Source organism: Acartia tonsa, chromosome 14 (assembly GCF_053477335.1).
Source record: "Acartia tonsa isolate MP-2025a chromosome 14, ASM5347733v1, whole genome shotgun sequence".
In the NCBI taxonomy this organism is placed as follows: Eukaryota; Metazoa; Arthropoda; class Copepoda; order Calanoida; family Acartiidae; genus Acartia; species Acartia tonsa.
In genome coordinates, this window is record NC_137273.1 from 13,309,872 (window position 1) to 13,326,430 (window position 16,559).

A 16,559-nucleotide genomic window follows, 5' to 3' on the forward strand; every position below is an offset into this window, starting at 1 on the left:
CTTCTGCTCTTACAAAAAAAATACTTGTCCTTTTATCTATTTAAAAAAACAGGGGTGTATATTCTGCATTAAATGCCCAGTTAATGGGGGGGGGGGGGGGGGGATAAAAAATATGTGGAAAAAAAAATAAGATTACTGCAAATATATTTTCCCCTCGTTGGAGAAAAAATAAAAAAATAAAAGAGTACTAAAACATTTTTCCATTTTCCCCCCTCCTTGTGTAAAAAAAGAGAGGGGGGGGGGAGGGGGAGGGGAATATTTTGCAATCGGTTAAACAAAAATTAATCTTGTGCAGAATATACACCCCTGAAAAAATGAAAAATTTACGAATTTTGTTTCTGGGTATCCAATGTCGTTGTGATGATGTTATTTTTAATAATATAAACTCCACACTGTCTGGTATTAGCGGGGGGCGGGGAGGCACGTTCTGGTGACAGTTCAGGTTTACCTAGAAATATCAATAATTTTGATAGCATTGAAGCAGAAATAAGAAATAAAAAAGACTTAGGTGGCTAGGACATGTGCTAAGAATAGGACCAAACATGATTTCAAAGATTCCTAAATTGCAGGGTTACCCAGTACCATACGAAACCTAACATAACCTTCATCCCTGGGTATAAGGAATAGTTGCACTGTTAAAAATTGAGAATACCGATGACTAAAAATTCACCGTCGGATTAACAGACAGACAAATTAAATTATGGAACAGCTTCGCTACTAAAAATGATTTTATTGGCTAACCTATATAATAAACATAATTATTTGAGCTATCACTTGTAGTTGATTCCTCCTCGAAACTGTCTTCGCCTCGATAAATAGTCATACCTAGAAATTTGAAATCAAGCTATTTTCTTTTTAATAGCAAGGCTTTTATACTTATAGGTAGGGCCGGTCCGTTTGGAAAGCTCATAACGTTAATTTAAGCATGTTAGAAATGTCCTATCAATTTCAAACTGGTATAATTCAGAAAGCGTAGCAATCCTAATCATAAAAAGATAGTCATTTTATTTAAATATAATGATTTTTATATTTTTTTTATATTACATTTTATTATATGATAGGTATTATTAATCAATCCACTCATTTATGAATTTTGGTTCCTAGGACGGTAAGACATAGTGTTTTAAGCGATGCATCTTTGTAATTAAATAAGTAAGTCCCTATTAAGCAATCCTTATCTTCAATTGGTTTTAAAATAAGGGTAGAAAGAGGTAGTTTCTGAACTTGTTAGGCACCGAAACCCCTAACAAATGCTTTATGTAGAATAAAGAAATTTTACTGACCTTCTAACTGCAAATGGTCTTGTTCATCACAGTGCAGTAGTACATCCCCTTCTTCACTAGGTGCTGCATCAGTAGCTTCCAGTTGAGAGTTTGATAACCCTTTTTATTTCGCGGATAATGAAATCAATTTTTGTCAAATGATCAGAAATTCTACTTCCCCCTAGCACGTATTGGGAAGGGTGGTAAAAATAGCTTAAACCCGGGAACTATGTAAAACTTCCCTTAAATGGAAAACTCAATCAGTTTATTTCTTAGCGAGATTTTAACATAAAATCTAACAAAAATTTTACAACTTTATATAATAGGATACCTTTGGTTTGATACTATAAACCCGAGACCTTAATATTGATTAAAATACGTTGAAAATTTGAGTTCACCCCCCCCCCCTCCCCCTCCTACAGAACTATGAACTCTGGCCGCAGCGCTCGGCCCCATTGCCTGCCTAGCCGCAGCGCTCGGCTCCCTAGCCTTTAACCTAACCTAACCTAACCTAAAATAGTTGTTCTCTAAAAAATTCCTAAATATTAGTAGAAAAAAATAATTATCCGTTAATCCCTGATGATAAACTATTGTCTATAATTTGTTCGTCAAATATTTGTTCTTCAAGAATATCCGTTTCGGGTACTGGTTCTCTTTCCTTCGGGAGTTCAGGTTCCTTAACAAAGATAAACTAGTATATCAGGGAGGGAGAGAACATTGGAGTTGGACTATAGATTGCGCCGGTACCCAAAAAAAAAATTTTAAATACCACGTTAATATTGGATAGGTTCTTAAATTGAATTTTTATTACAACCTGTATTGTCAAAAGTTTTCAATCAATAATTTTAATCAACACACGGGTAATTTTGTTTATCATCATTGATCGTCCATTGTCATACCCATTAAAATCCCCAGAAACGGAAAATAAGACCCATAGCAGTTGAAAATCGTATCTAGTCCTTCTTCAGTTATTGAATATCGAAATATAATTTGTCCTTGCCTTCACGACCTCCCCTTTAAATAAATATAGTGTTACCTTATCTATAATGTCTGTAATGTCAAATTGAATGTCAGGACATTCCCCTTCAAAGCCCGAGGCTCCATTGTGCACTGTTGTTAAATGTTTCCTAAAATTTTGGTTAGTTTTAACAAGGTCAATTATACCCATAAATAGAACAGAACAATAAAACCTTCTCCAGGCGTATTTTTCCTTGTGTGTGTACAAGTCTGTACGGGTTTAAGCCGTGTTTGGTGCATATGTGGTATTCTAAAGAGAAGTGAATCATACCAATTGAAATAAATTTTGCTTGTGAAATGATATTTTCCGTGATGGTTTAAGCTCACCCAGGGGTGTACCTATATTCTGCATGTGCACAAGATATATTTTTTCCCCAGGTGCAAAATATTTAACCCCCCCCCCCCCCCTAGTTTTTTCCCCAAAAAGAGGGGAAAAATAGAAAAATGTTTTCAGTACACTTTCTTTTATTAATTTCCACCCCTCCCACATATTTATTTGTCCCCCCCCCCTCAAGGAGAAGAAAACAGGGGATCCCATGCAGAATATACACCCCTGAGCTCTACCTAAAACAGTTAAAGCTATTTGTATTACCTATAAGAAGCTTCACTACTAATAAAAATATAATCGATCGTGCGGTTAGCTAGATCTAACAGTATAACATTACATAACATAGATCAAACAGTATAACATAACAAACGACTATTAACATTAAATAGTTTAAACAAAATTGTGTAAGCTTGTTACGTAATTTCTTAAATTAAGGATTCTTTGCAAGGTCATTTTTTGGACTTTACTTTAGAGATGCTTAACCTAAAAATCAGCATGTTTTGACTGGACGTACGATATAGAGTTGCTACGCTTTCTAGATCGTAACTAACTGTTAAAATCATCACCAAATGTTTAAAATCGATAGGACAATTTTAGCATGCCTTAAATAACGAAAAGACCCATCCGACAAGTACGGACGGACGGACGTGCAGATCCTAATTATAAGAGTTGCTTCGTCTCTAACCAAATCGTACCTGTAATCATTTTTCATATTACATTTGAAATCACAAGCTTTGCATTGGAACACAGATGTTGAATGTAGGGTTACTAAATGTTTCTTCATTTTTACTATGTCCTAAAAATGGATTTAAGATATACGTGGATATATTTGTCATCAAAATATCTTGCCAATATGACTAATTATAGACCTCATTTATTGGTCAGTTCGTTCATCTAGTAAAAGTCGAGGGGATGGGGTAAAATGAGTGTATAGAGGGTATCGCTGCGAGTATTATTTTATCAGAGTTCATGAAGATCTGGTGCAACATCCAAGTAATAATAGATGAATTGTCCCAAAAATAGAGAATTATCCTATAATATTAAAGAACTAGCAGCTGCGCCCCTAGAATCTATAGGCTCTTTTTCAGTGCCTTTATCAAGATGCTATGGGAGAAGCAATTATAAGTAGCTACCTACATATTTTTAATTTTTAGTTTCTTCAGATTTATGTTAAAAATATAACAAAAACTTGCCTGAGATCTTAATCCACAAATTTTGCATGAATATGTTCTCTGTTTATTATGGGCGCAGAGGTAGTGAGCCTTTAAATCTAGCCCGTTATTACATCTAAAAAATAGATTTTTATTAAGAATAAAAAATAAAACTGTTATTTATAGGTACAATTTACTCTGCATCTTAATGATTTGAAATCGTAAAACACGAAGTAGTAAGTTTTTTGTTTTTGTCCAACAAATCTATAGTATAGATGTTTAGCCCCCCTTTTCCATAATCATTTTTCGTCTGCTTGCAAACTGTTTTCTGCTATTTGGCTGTGTTTATACTCCCGACACTGTTGGTTAATTTTTAAAGAACCAATTGAGAGTTGTAACATGGTCCTTGGGATGGGAACATACAGTTATTTAACACCTTCCCCCCTTAAGATCTTGCTAACCGCTGAACCAATATAAATCTTTTTTACAGGGTAGCTTCTCATAGGTCATGAGAAGGATTATAACTATTTTGCCTCTGGATTGGATCTCCATTTTAGGGAAGCTTCACATAAGTACCAGGATGGTTTTAGGCTATTTGGGCGATTTCTCATTGGAGGTTAGAAGTGCACCTCCCCAATTATAGTTTTAAAAATTTCCTTGACCTACAAGAAGCTTTACTATAAAGAAGAACCATATTGAGATTTGCTCTAACATGGTCAACAAAATATTAGCGAACTCTAGCGAGAAGAAATTAAACTAAAGTCTTACCTAAAACTGCAGGCAGTGCACGCGTGTTTGTATTCATCAGTTTTATGGAAACAATTAAAATGTTTGGCATAATCTTCCACGGACTGACATACAAACGAACATTCCTAAATAAAGACGTTTCAGCAAGGAGGGAGGGTACATTGGAGTGTATATTATACTGGTACCCAAATTGTATAGGTATTATTGTCTTATTCCTTATGATCACCATGTTTTAATTAGAGACAATAATATTTGAGCTAACGTTTCTCATGTAAAGCGATGAGATACAACTAAAAGTATATTAATAGCGGCTACGCTCCTTGATAACTTAATGGCACATGTGGTGGGGTAGGTGAATTAACCCCCCCCCCCCCCTCCCCCTTAAAGGGGGCATTTTTTATGACCAATTTCTCTTCAGAGGGTGGTGGTACCCTCCCACAAAATAGTTAAAACCTTCCCAGGGCCCATGAGAAGCTAACTTGTAAAGGAGAATGATAACGGTTCGTCGGTGACTAAGATCCTTCAGTACAAACAGACAACATGTAATTATACAAGGATGAGATACTTCCATAGTATAAAGTATTGTTGTTGTGTGAATAATAAAAATGTTTTTGAATAGGTACATATTTACCTTGCATGGAAAAAATGATTTCTTTTCGTGTTGCCATTCTATATGTCTTTTAACGTCAGAATATCTATTTGCCTAAAAAAAACATTTACGTCATAACAAGGATGACGACATCAATAAGTAGCGAAGCTATTAGATATAGATAATTTACTTGAATTTATAGAGAAAGAGACAAAGTAAAATAATGATTAGATGCTATTTCAATATATCTATCCTTTTTATATAAACTAACGGCTACGCCCCTAGAGGCATCTAGGGACACTTTGTGTAATGGAGGTATTGGAATCGACCCTTTACTTTTAATTTTAGTTATAAAAAGAAAAAATGCGTGTTTTTTTAGGAAGGGGTATTTTTTCTAGGGGCTATTTTTCTACATACTTTGTTACCTTAAAGTCACACCAGGTACAAATACATCTATACTCCTTATTTGGTTGGCAGAGTGTGGTTGTCGCAGTTTTAACACCCAAAATTTTCTTATTTCTTCAGATAATAATTACCATTTTCAACTTAAGACGTCTTAAAATGTTTGAAATATTTTAAGTGTCAATTGAAAAAATAAGTTTGTCTGTACGATTCAAAATTGTCTAATTTGACGAGAAAAAGCCAAGAAATCGGCGGGCAAAAGCAGATTTTGGCGGTTACGCCGCAGTTTCTATAATGTATCTCACATTAAGGCAACTGTCACGCCAAATCTTAAAGCAGTATTTTTATTTGGTTGAGTTACTTTGGGTTTGTTACAAATAGGTATGTCTCTCCCCCTTTGGAAAAAAAACCCAAAAATAACATAGGTAGGTTGGTAACTATTTTCCTGGCTTGTTTGTTGGAAATATTAGTGGACATTTTCTTCAGTCTTTTTCTTGACATACATATTTTTGAATGTTCTAAAAGTTCAGAATCTGGTAATATTGATCATATATTTTACAGGTATAAAATCTTTCATTAGTTTCACCTTACAGCCTATGAACCCATTGAAATAAATAATCTCAGAGAGAGGTGACAATGAGCTGTTTATTACACTAGTCCCCGACGTTTTATTATTCGTTGTCTTTACATCTTTGGGGACTTCAGTGAATTAAATTGGTTGGATGATGGATCGTTAAGTTGAGTAATCAAACGTTTCAACAACTAATTTTAATCTACAGAAGGGGTAATTTTGTGCATATCATTGGGGATATACAACTATATATCGACCATAACCTTATCCCTTAAGATCCCTGATCCAAAAATGTCAAGATTGATTTTTAAATAGGTATAATTAACATATGATCCCTGAATTAAAAAATGTAGAGCATAGCCGACACAATTTCTTTCTTGGAAATTTGTTGCTTAAAGCTTTAGATTCTGCCACGGATTTAACTGCAAATTTTAACAGTTAAGAAATGCATAAAAAACGCTGCCAATTTTACAATCAGCAGATATACAACTGGTTGAACCTTTGGCAAAAGGACAAGATATAATCCTAAAATAAAATGTTTCTCCTAGCTGGCTTATATAACGATACTCCTCGTCGAGTCTCTACTTATGATGATATGATATGATATGATATGATTTATTAGCAGTAAATTACAGATTAATTTTACAAATAATTTAATACATTTTAAATTACATCATTTTTATAGATATATTTATTTATATTGGCATAATTAGGGTAACTGTACTACAGGGCCTTTAAAGTCAATCTTGACTGTCCTTCGGCCCAATTTTCATTTAATTTTTTTTAAAAAATATTTACAAGTTTCACAAATAATATAAAATAATATTAGCTATTTACAGGGTATGGCATTAAAGTAGCTTACTGGTTGCGATATTCAAATTATATTTATATTTTTCCACAGGGATAACACTTTCTCTCCCTGCATTGAAATGTTTTGTACTTTGATATACACTTATTTTTTACATATTTTTTAACAGCTTTGGATGAATTTAATGATCTTAGCTCACCTGCCCAACTATTCCAAATTTTCGGGATTTTTACTGAAGGGAAAGTTTCATAGATTTTATAATTTGGCTTCTCTACTCTAAGACATTTTGATCTAGTATTTTGCAATGGTGTTAGAAAATTAAGCATACATTTGGGAAGTTTGTTTTCTAAATATTTAGAGACAAATTCAACTACATTTGCATCCCTTAGGTCAAAAATGTTAAGAATATCTAGTTTTCCCATCAGGGGCTCGGCATGCACATTGTACTTAGCATTTAAAACATTTCTTACAGCTTTCTTCTGTAGGTTATGAATTTTTGTGATATGCTCATCCTTTGCCGCCCCCCAAACAATTAAGCCATACTCTATGTGGGGCTTAGCGAGGCTGTTGTAAATTGTTTTTAAAGTAGTGGTTGGAAAGAGCTTTTTTGTTTGGGATAGGGCATAGACTGAGCTTGCTATTTTATTTTCTACATAGTTTATATGTTTGTCCCACTTAAGTTCATCATCTATAAGAACACCAACAAACTTGAAAAATTTAGTATTACAATCTCTGCCAATTCTTTCAATTTTTTCCCCTCCTATTTTTAATGTGCATAACTCTGAATCAAATGGCTTTTTATGTGGGCGAAAAATCATATATTTAGTTTTTGATACATTTAAGGCTAGTTTATTTGCTCTAAACCAATTTTTTGCTTTATCAAGTTCTAAATTAGAATCTGCAATTAAGTCATTTAAGTTGTTGTTTGATTTGCTAAAAGTAGTATCATCAGCAAATAAATTTGTTAAAAAGGATGTTGCATTTGGTAAATCATTTATGTATAGAATGAATAAGAGTGGGCCTAAAATACTTCCCTGTGGAACCCCTGTTTGAATGATTTTTTTAGCTGAATTTACACCATCGATTGTAACAAACTGTTGCCGTCCTATTAAATAGTTTTCAAACCATTTCAATGTATTTTTAAAACCATAGTGTTCAAGTTTGTTTAAAAGAATTTTTATATTTAGGACATCAAAGGCTTTTGAAAGATCTAAGAAGATGTTTATTGTATATTCAGGGTTCTTTTTATTTAGATTTTCATAGATATGCTTAAGTAAATTTAATAAAGGCTGTGTTGTGTTATGATTAGGACGAAACCCATATTGATATTTATATAGGATATTACAATCTGATAAAAATTTGATCATTTGTAATGCAACAACTTTTTCTAAAATTTTGCTAAATGCTGAAAGAATAGAAATTGGACGATAATTAGTAAACTTATTTCTTTCTCCTGCTTTAAGAATAGGTACTACACGAGCAATTTTGTAATTTTGTGGTATGAATCCTGTTTTTAATGATAAATTAAATAGGTATACTAACGGATCAATAATTTCATTTATAACTTCTTTGATAAGAAAGATTGAGATGTTATCCTCCCCACAACTCTTTTTGCTTTTAAGTTTATTTAGAGCATACAACAAGTTCTTTTTAGTTACAATACCAAAATTGAAATTAGTATTATTTTTCTCCCCAAGAAAGCTATGAAAATTGGATTCAGAATTTGGTATATTTTCTGCAATTTTAGACCCAATACTTGAAAAAAAGTCGTTGAAACCATCAGCTATTGACTTTGCCCCTGAATATGATTTTATGTCATCATAAAAGATGTTAGGTAGACTTTCCTTATGCTTTCTTCCATTTATAACTGAGTTTATAAGAGTCCAAGTTTTCTTAATATCATTTGATAATTCTAGAAATTTATTGTGATAATAATCTTTTTTTGCCTTCCTTAATTTATTTTGGTAAAGCCGATTTAAGTCCCTCCAATCGTTAAAATTAGTTTCATTAGGGCATTTTATGCGTTTTTTAAATAACTTATCTTTTTGTCTTCTGATAGAAAGTAGTTCTTGTGTCATCCATGGATTTTGGGGGTGTTTTTTTCGATTTTTTCTTCTGTTTGAGAAGGGAAAACTTTCATTAAATTCCTTTTCTATTTTATTCTGGAATGACTCAAAAGCTACTTCCGGCCTAATTTCATTCATAACACTGTCCCAATTTGATTTTGCTAATTTTTCTTTAAAAATATTAATATTTTTCTTAGACATACTTCTGACTTTATCTTCACTTATACTATCCCTTTCCTCCTTCCCCTCACATGTGTGTGCTAAAAAGACAGGTAAATGGTCTGTAATATGTTCTAGTATTAACCCACTTTGAAAATTTAAATTTTGTTTGTTAGAAAATATATTGTCGATACAAGTGGCTGTGTTTTCACTTATTCTAGATGGTAAAGTTATAGTAGGCATAAAGGAATGGCTAAGCATCAATGATAAAAATCTATTTGTAGGGGCATGATTTAGATGTGATAAAACATTAATGTTGAAATCTCCAGAAATTAAAATTTCCTCTGCATTTTTAAATTCCTTACAGTCAAGCTTTTTGAGAATAAGTTCTAAGTCTTGTAGAAAGATATCAATGTTACTATTTGGTGGGCGATAAATGTTTCCTATTATCTTATATCTGCCGTTTTGTGTAAATACTTTAATAAACATGCTCTCAAGAAACCCCTCTTTAAAGACATTTAAATCCCTTAACTCCTGAAAGTTTAGTCCCTCCCTTATTAAGAATCCGACACCGCCCCCTTTTTTCCCCTCCCTCCCTTTGTATACTATAGTTTGATATTTGTGAATATTAACATCCTGACTATTTTTTATGGCCCACAATTCTTGAAGTGAAATAACAGAGAAACTAAATTTTTCATTTGCTAAATTTTTTAAAAGACTTTCTAGGCTTTTACAATTTTTTGTAAGACTTCTTATATTATATGATAATAAGGAGCAAATTTCTGTCTTTTCCTTATACAGATCATTAAATTCTTCCAAGCTGAAGTAAGAACATTTAAAAAGATTTTCATCTACAAAATTATCAATCATTTTCAATATGAGACCAATAAGCTAAGTTTAATGCTACGAGAATTAAAGAAAATATGAGAATCATAGTCCTGATTAATGTGTAAAGTTATATATACAGGCGAATTATTTCAGTTGACAGATATATAATACTTTTAAAAGTAAAGATAATTTTAACCATATTGATAGAAATAGAAAGTAAATGAAATGAACCTTAAAAAAAAAAAAAATTTGATTTAAAGCTATACATATGAAGCAGTGTTGATAAGATTTGAATGGGATTAAAAAAATATTTTCTTTGAAAGTGCAACTAACTTATTAGTTTTTGATTTCTTCCTTTTTAACTTTTTTTACTAATTGATCTACCTCTATTTCAGTTAGGGTGCATTTGCTTTCGTCGTCTCCAAACTGCTTTGTGATGGGTTCCCAGGCACCGTCCCGCTTCACCTGCATGTAGATGGTCCCGTTCTGGTCTGAACTGAAGTTGTTGATATCTCCATTTCTCTTGAGCTTCTTCAGGTGTTGAACCAGCATGCCTCTACGCTTTGTCAGATGGAAACAGATAAAGAAGTTGGGGAGTTTGATGTGTGCCTTTTCTTCTTTGGATTTAGCTTTTCTCCTTTCTTCTCCTTTTAGCCCACCTCGTTTTATGGCCTTGACCAGACTGCTATAGGCACTATCATTGCAGCGGTTGTTGAATTTAACCAGAATAGAACCCGGCCCTTTCAGTCTGTGGCAGGCAGCCAAGTCGCTGTCTGGAATTTCGATGCCATAATGCTCTAGGATAAGTTCCTTGGAATGCTCTTGGATGGTTTTATTTTCTTTTTTCAGAGTCTCGTCCGATTTGATAATTGTCTGTAGATTTTTAGTTGGGATGTCTGGACTGTGCAGGATGACATTACTTTTAAGGTTTCTTTGCCAGAGATTATCATTATCATCTTTCAGGCCTCTTATTTGTTGCTTTGTGTCTTCTTGTTCGTCTGGGTGAAAGTCCTTCTCACGCTGCTCAAAGATGGTTTCAAGGGCACAAATGATTCCTTCAAAAGCTTGGTTGCCATTACTTATATCTTTTTTCAGACCAAATTTTAGAAGGATATTTGACAGTCTAGTTAATTGATCTTCACTAATAGTTACTTTTGAAGCTGGCATTTTGGCTGTCACTTGAAAAAAATTCGCTGTATCTGAGTCTAACCTTTAACACATATGTGGTAGTTTAACCTTTACACCGGAAGTTCACTGCTCGCCGGTCAAACTATATAAACTATATACTACAAGATATAATCCTAAAATAAAATGTTTCTCCTAGCTGGCTTATATAACGATACTCCTCGTCGAGTCTCTACTTATGACTTAACCCCCTCCCCTTCTCATGGAGGAACATATTGACCAATATCTGAGGACTATATTAACAACCTAAATTAAAAACTGAATTCTTAAGTCACTTCTCCTATATCTAATGCTAGTCAAATAGGCTAACTAACTCCTTAACTGGAAAAATTCCTGGAAAATTAAGCATTGAAACTGCATTTTTTTGTCTTCCACAAATTAGCGAATGTTTTTGCATAGATTCCAAACTGTCACTCAACCAATTACATTTATTGCAATTAAACTGAACATTTCCGCGAATTTTTCCGTCAGAACTTTCACTATTATCAACAATTATTTCTAAGGAGTCTTGAAGGAATATATTTTCACTGGAATTATTTAAATCGTCGCCACTGTTATCTTGTAAGTCATCACCATCATTTAAACTTATAACTTGATCGTGCATTGTGATATGATTATTAGTATTAACATTGATGGTAAATTCTTGTTCATTTTCAATTAGTTCATCTTCACTTAAATCACTGCTATGGATAGTTTCTTCCTCGTTTATTTCAATATTTATTTCTTCTCCCTCAAAATCCGTTAGTTTTATCCTCATTCCTTTATTGATACAATATTAGAATTTTTTGTATTACCAAAAAGGGAAGGAGGGTTTTTGGGTGTTGGGGGGGGGGGGGGGGGGGGAGGTCATCGGACATAAGTTTTAAAAACATTCATTCTTTGGCAATTAGGGACATTTGTTAAATATAGATTCAAACTAAGTAGCATCCAACTTTTCCATCAATGATTTTAAATTACGAAAAAGGTTATTTTGTTTCTCATAATTGGGATTATTTATAATTTCATAAACAAAAATCTTGTTTTTCTCAATCCCCGAGTATTTATTTTAGCCATAAAAAAATGGAATAAAACCTATCAAACACCATTACTCAAATTGTGAACATTTTGCTTAGTCCATCCGTATCAGAGATCTTAATGTGAAAACAGTACATACTTTCACATTTATCTACTGAAAGAGTCGAAAATTGCCATTAAAGGATTATTTACAAAATCAATTTTGGTTTAAGGATCTTAAATTCTCATATTTTCCTGGGGTAAGAAATTGTTCAATGTTACCAGTCGACATATTTATCATTTAAAATTTAAATCTGAAAACTTTCAGAAAAAAATAATTAAAACAACCATTATTAACAAGTTTTTGGAATAGGTAAAAATGTTTCTGGTATCTATTTCTATTATCTTAAGAAGGCCAATTTTAAGAGAATATCGATCCCAAGAACATTTTACCGTGAACTTCACAAGATTATCTTTTTAACACAGTGGTTTTTGAAAAATGCCAAAGTCCAAAAAAATCAGCTGAAAAAGCTTTTTTAAAAATATAACTGTATAAGAAAAACAAAACCGTATATTTTCATTGCATTTTCAGTTGGCTAAGTAATTTCTTAATTGCATTAATAACTTTCATTCTTCCATCTTGGGTAGCTGTCTTCTTCCAAACAGTCATATCCTTGTGATATTTATTCAAAGATTCATAGTAGGGTTCTTTCTCAGCTGCACTCACACAGGGGTGTATATTCGGCACAAGATTCATTTTTTTCTCCCAGCTGCAAATTATTTCATTCCTTCCCGCAACTAGTTTTTTTCCCCTCAAGGAGGGAGAAAAAACTGAAAAAAATGAAAAAAAAAAACTAATTTTATATCACCTCCCAAAGATTTTTCTAGTTTTTTCCCCCAAGGAGGAGGGGGGGGGGGGGAAGGGAACACTACGTTTTCAGTATCCTTTGTTTTTCATTTAACTCCCACCTCCACCACCCACTTTAGATTGGAACCCAGTGCTGAATATACACCCCTGCACTCAATTTTTTCCATTCCTTCATACTCTCTTGCAATTTAATTGCAGTAGTTGACCCATTAAATGTTTTGAAATTTTGCTTGTAGTAACAAATATGTGGAGGTATATGACTTTTAGGTTTATCAAATTGTAAAATTTTTAATCTTTCGCTTAAACTAGATTCAAGATTTTCAATAATTTTTGCTCTGCCATCTTCATCTACTTTTTGTTTCCATTTTTCAAAATCTTGCCGAGTTTCATTAAACTTTTTTTGGATAACACTTCTTTCCTTTTCATTCATTGACATCCATTCTTTATAGGCTGATTTCATTGTAAGCGGTACATCGACCTTCCCAACTTTACAATGGATATATTATTACTTAGATGTTAAACCAGATTGTCATGTTTAATAATAAAAGTGAAACTCGCAGCGGACTAAAATATCTATACCCTCCTTCCAAACCCCTTACCCCATTACCTCACCTCTTACTGGATAAACGAACTGGCCAAAAATGAGTTAAATGTTAGCAACCTAAATTGACAAATCTCCCCCCTGCCATAACATCCACGTATATTATATCCATTACCTTTAATATTTTTCAAACTTTCTGTGAAATATAAACTCGGACTATTGATATATCTGGTTGGTCTATCGTGCAATAATTCTGCTATTTCCTCCTTCACCTTTTCAATTTCCTGTATGACATTATCAGCCATATAGTCTTTCATTTCCGTATTAAATAAATCTTTGTATTTAGATTTCTCTGCCTCGCTTAATTGTTTCCATTCAGCGGCGATGGCTTGTTTTGTGTCAGTAACGGCAAAGTCAGGATTTTTTTCTTTGATTCTTTGATAATGGATTTAGAATATAAGTGGATATTATGACAGGGGAAAAATTGTAGTCAAATTAGGTTGCTAACATGGACATTACTTATTGGATATTTAGTTTAACCAGTAGGAGAGGAGGGAATGGGGTAAATGGGTGTGTATGGGGGGTATTGTTATTTTAGCTCGATGTAAGTTTCACTTTCCTAGAAAACATGAAAATCTGGCTTAAAATCCAATTAAAACTATATCCATATTTATGCAGGTAGAGATTGTGCCGCATGGACATCACTTATTGGTCAGTTCGTTTATCAAGTGGGAGGGGAGAGAATGGGGTGAATGGGAGGGACGGGGAGATTGTTATTTTAGCCAATTACAAATTTTACTTCATTAGAGTTCATGTCGATAATCATGTGTAATAATAAAGTAATAGTAAATCCATTCCTATGATACATTATGTTGAAAGGACTATCTGTTTGCTTATACGCCTTTAAATATATGCTGGATGTGCTTAACCATTTGATGTTAAAAGTACATGGAAAATTAACACTAAATTTGTTGCTTGTTGATATTGTTAGTCTAAACACTCTTTGTAACATTTTATTTTATCTGTAAAATACAATTATAGTAATAATTAATATATAAGAAACAAACTATTAATATAAATATAATGAGTAATTTGACTAGCGGATTTGCCTAGCTCTAGCATCTATAAGGCCGAGAAGGGAAAAATTAAAAATAGCCTAAATCCTACCTATTCAAAACTTGAATCTGAAACACAAATTGGCCTAAAGTCATCCCACAGGACCTATGTGTAGCTTAATTCCCTAAAATAGAAAACCCAATCAGTTCATTAGTCATAGAGAAATCTTAAGCTACAGACAAAAAACCTTACAACTTTATGTAATATCATACTCTTTTAGGTATAGGATGACCAATTCAAAACAATTTCTTTACAATTAATAATAATAACCTAAACACAACATATATTATAAAATTGATAATGATACAATTAAAAGTTTACAATTTTAGGTAAAAACTGAAAATTTACGATTAATTAAATTTTCTGATACTTAAAAAGCTTGGTTGTTAACAAAGGCGATTCATGTTTATATAAAATACAGGGATCTTAAGGGATAAGAAAATGGACGTTGAATTCATGTGCATCCCTAATGATGATAAACAAAATTGCACCTTCTGCGCGCATGATTAAGATTATTGGTAGAAAAAGTTTGCATACGTATTAAGCTAACGAATAATTGTTTTGCTTATTAAGGTTTGGGTTCCAGTGTAAATAATAGTCTAATGTCCCCTCCCTCTATAATAATTCTGAATCGAATGTTATTCACATTTTTTCTTTCATTGCAAATGCAAGGGGTAATACCTGTTGTTTTGATGCGACACAGGGACAAATACTCACCAAACAAATACTCCTCATGAATGTATAGTATTAGATTTATAAAGTAACAGGATAATTTTGAAAAAGAAATCTAATTCTGCTGTGCCCTACCCATTCAGGGCTAACCTGTACACACAAAAAAATATACAGCATTTTTATTGGGGTAAAACACTATAATCGAAAAAATAATAATGGAGAGACATAAAATAAATGACCCAGGATTATATTTAAAAGGTGGGTGGGGGATTGTTTATTTTTAAAGTGGGGCTAGTTCCATTCCTCATCTTTAATAATACCTCATCAATGTGTAGAAATATTTATCTTTAAAAATATCAAAATTAGAAGAGGGAAGTTTAAACAGAGAAAATATATACAAATTATTTGTTGTTTTGGAAGAATTCGTCATCAAAACAACGTTGCCAAATTAGTTAGAATAGCGACTATGTTGCCAAATAATTTGAATAATAAAATTATAAATCTAAGGCCAAAGAAAGAGAAAAGACATCTGTTCGTCTGTCTGTTCCTACATTTAAAATATGTTGTAAAAAAGAGTAATAATTAAAATTCCTTTAAATTAACTCAAATTAAATTTTTTTCATTTTCAGATTTGCCATCAGTGCATTGCATATCCTTGGAAAGAAGTAACAGAATCTTGGTCTGTCTGTATATTTGTACCGAAGGATCTTGCTAACCGCTGAACTGATATGTTTCTCCGTATAGTATAGCTTCTAATAGATCCAGGGAAGGTGTATAAGTACTTTATGGGAGATTTCCACGAACCTCCATAGAGAAATCTGCCCAAGAAAAGACTGCAATTTCAAAGTCAGCTTAGAAAATGCGCAAAAAATTATATCAAAGTCAGCTTACAAAATGCGCAAAAAAACTTATATGCTCAAATGCCGCGTAGGATTTTTAATGTCAGATTATTTTCATTCCACCACAAACAGCTTCATCTATCCACTTTAAACTTTTTAATTTATAAAAATCATTGTTAATCTTATATTATGATTGATTATTTCGCCCCAAGCCTCTATAGTAGGGCGGAGATTTCGGGAAAATAGCATTAAACCACCCTCAGTCATTTATAAAGCTTCCTTGAAAAGTACAACTCAAAATTGTTCCATCAGTGACTTTACTTAATCATTTCGAGTGATCTTTAATTTCAGACATCGATGTCGAATACATTTGTAGGAAATTTGTTCTTTTGTTCTAAATGTCCGTTTGTAACGTTA

At 32.8% G+C, this 16,559-nt stretch overlaps 1 protein-coding gene and 1 long non-coding RNA gene across 2 annotated transcripts; both read right to left on the minus strand.

Annotated features, from left to right (window-relative positions):
- Positions 1-306: 306 nt before the first annotated feature.
- LOC145305189 (uncharacterized) lies at positions 307-11,881 on the minus strand. Its single transcript, XM_080146735.1, has 13 exons — positions 11,447-11,881; positions 6,403-6,489; positions 5,942-6,029; positions 5,520-5,613; positions 5,137-5,208; positions 4,527-4,630; positions 3,801-3,894; positions 3,303-3,403; positions 2,299-2,389; positions 1,837-1,938; positions 1,284-1,380; positions 742-825; positions 307-448 (listed from the first exon to the last, which is right to left on the minus strand). The coding sequence occupies exons 1-13, from the start codon at positions 11,868-11,870 to the stop codon at positions 324-326; spliced, it is 1,563 nt and encodes a 520-aa protein (XP_080002861.1). The 5' UTR covers positions 11,871-11,881; the 3' UTR covers positions 307-323.
- Positions 11,882-12,427: 546 nt separating this feature from the next.
- On the minus strand, positions 12,428-14,285 carry LOC145305200 (uncharacterized). The gene is made up of 2 exons (XR_013874527.1): positions 13,691-14,285; positions 12,428-13,460 (listed from the first exon to the last, which is right to left on the minus strand). It is a non-coding gene; the product is annotated as an uncharacterized LOC145305200 (long non-coding RNA).
- Between the last annotated feature and the right edge of the window lie 2,274 nt (positions 14,286-16,559).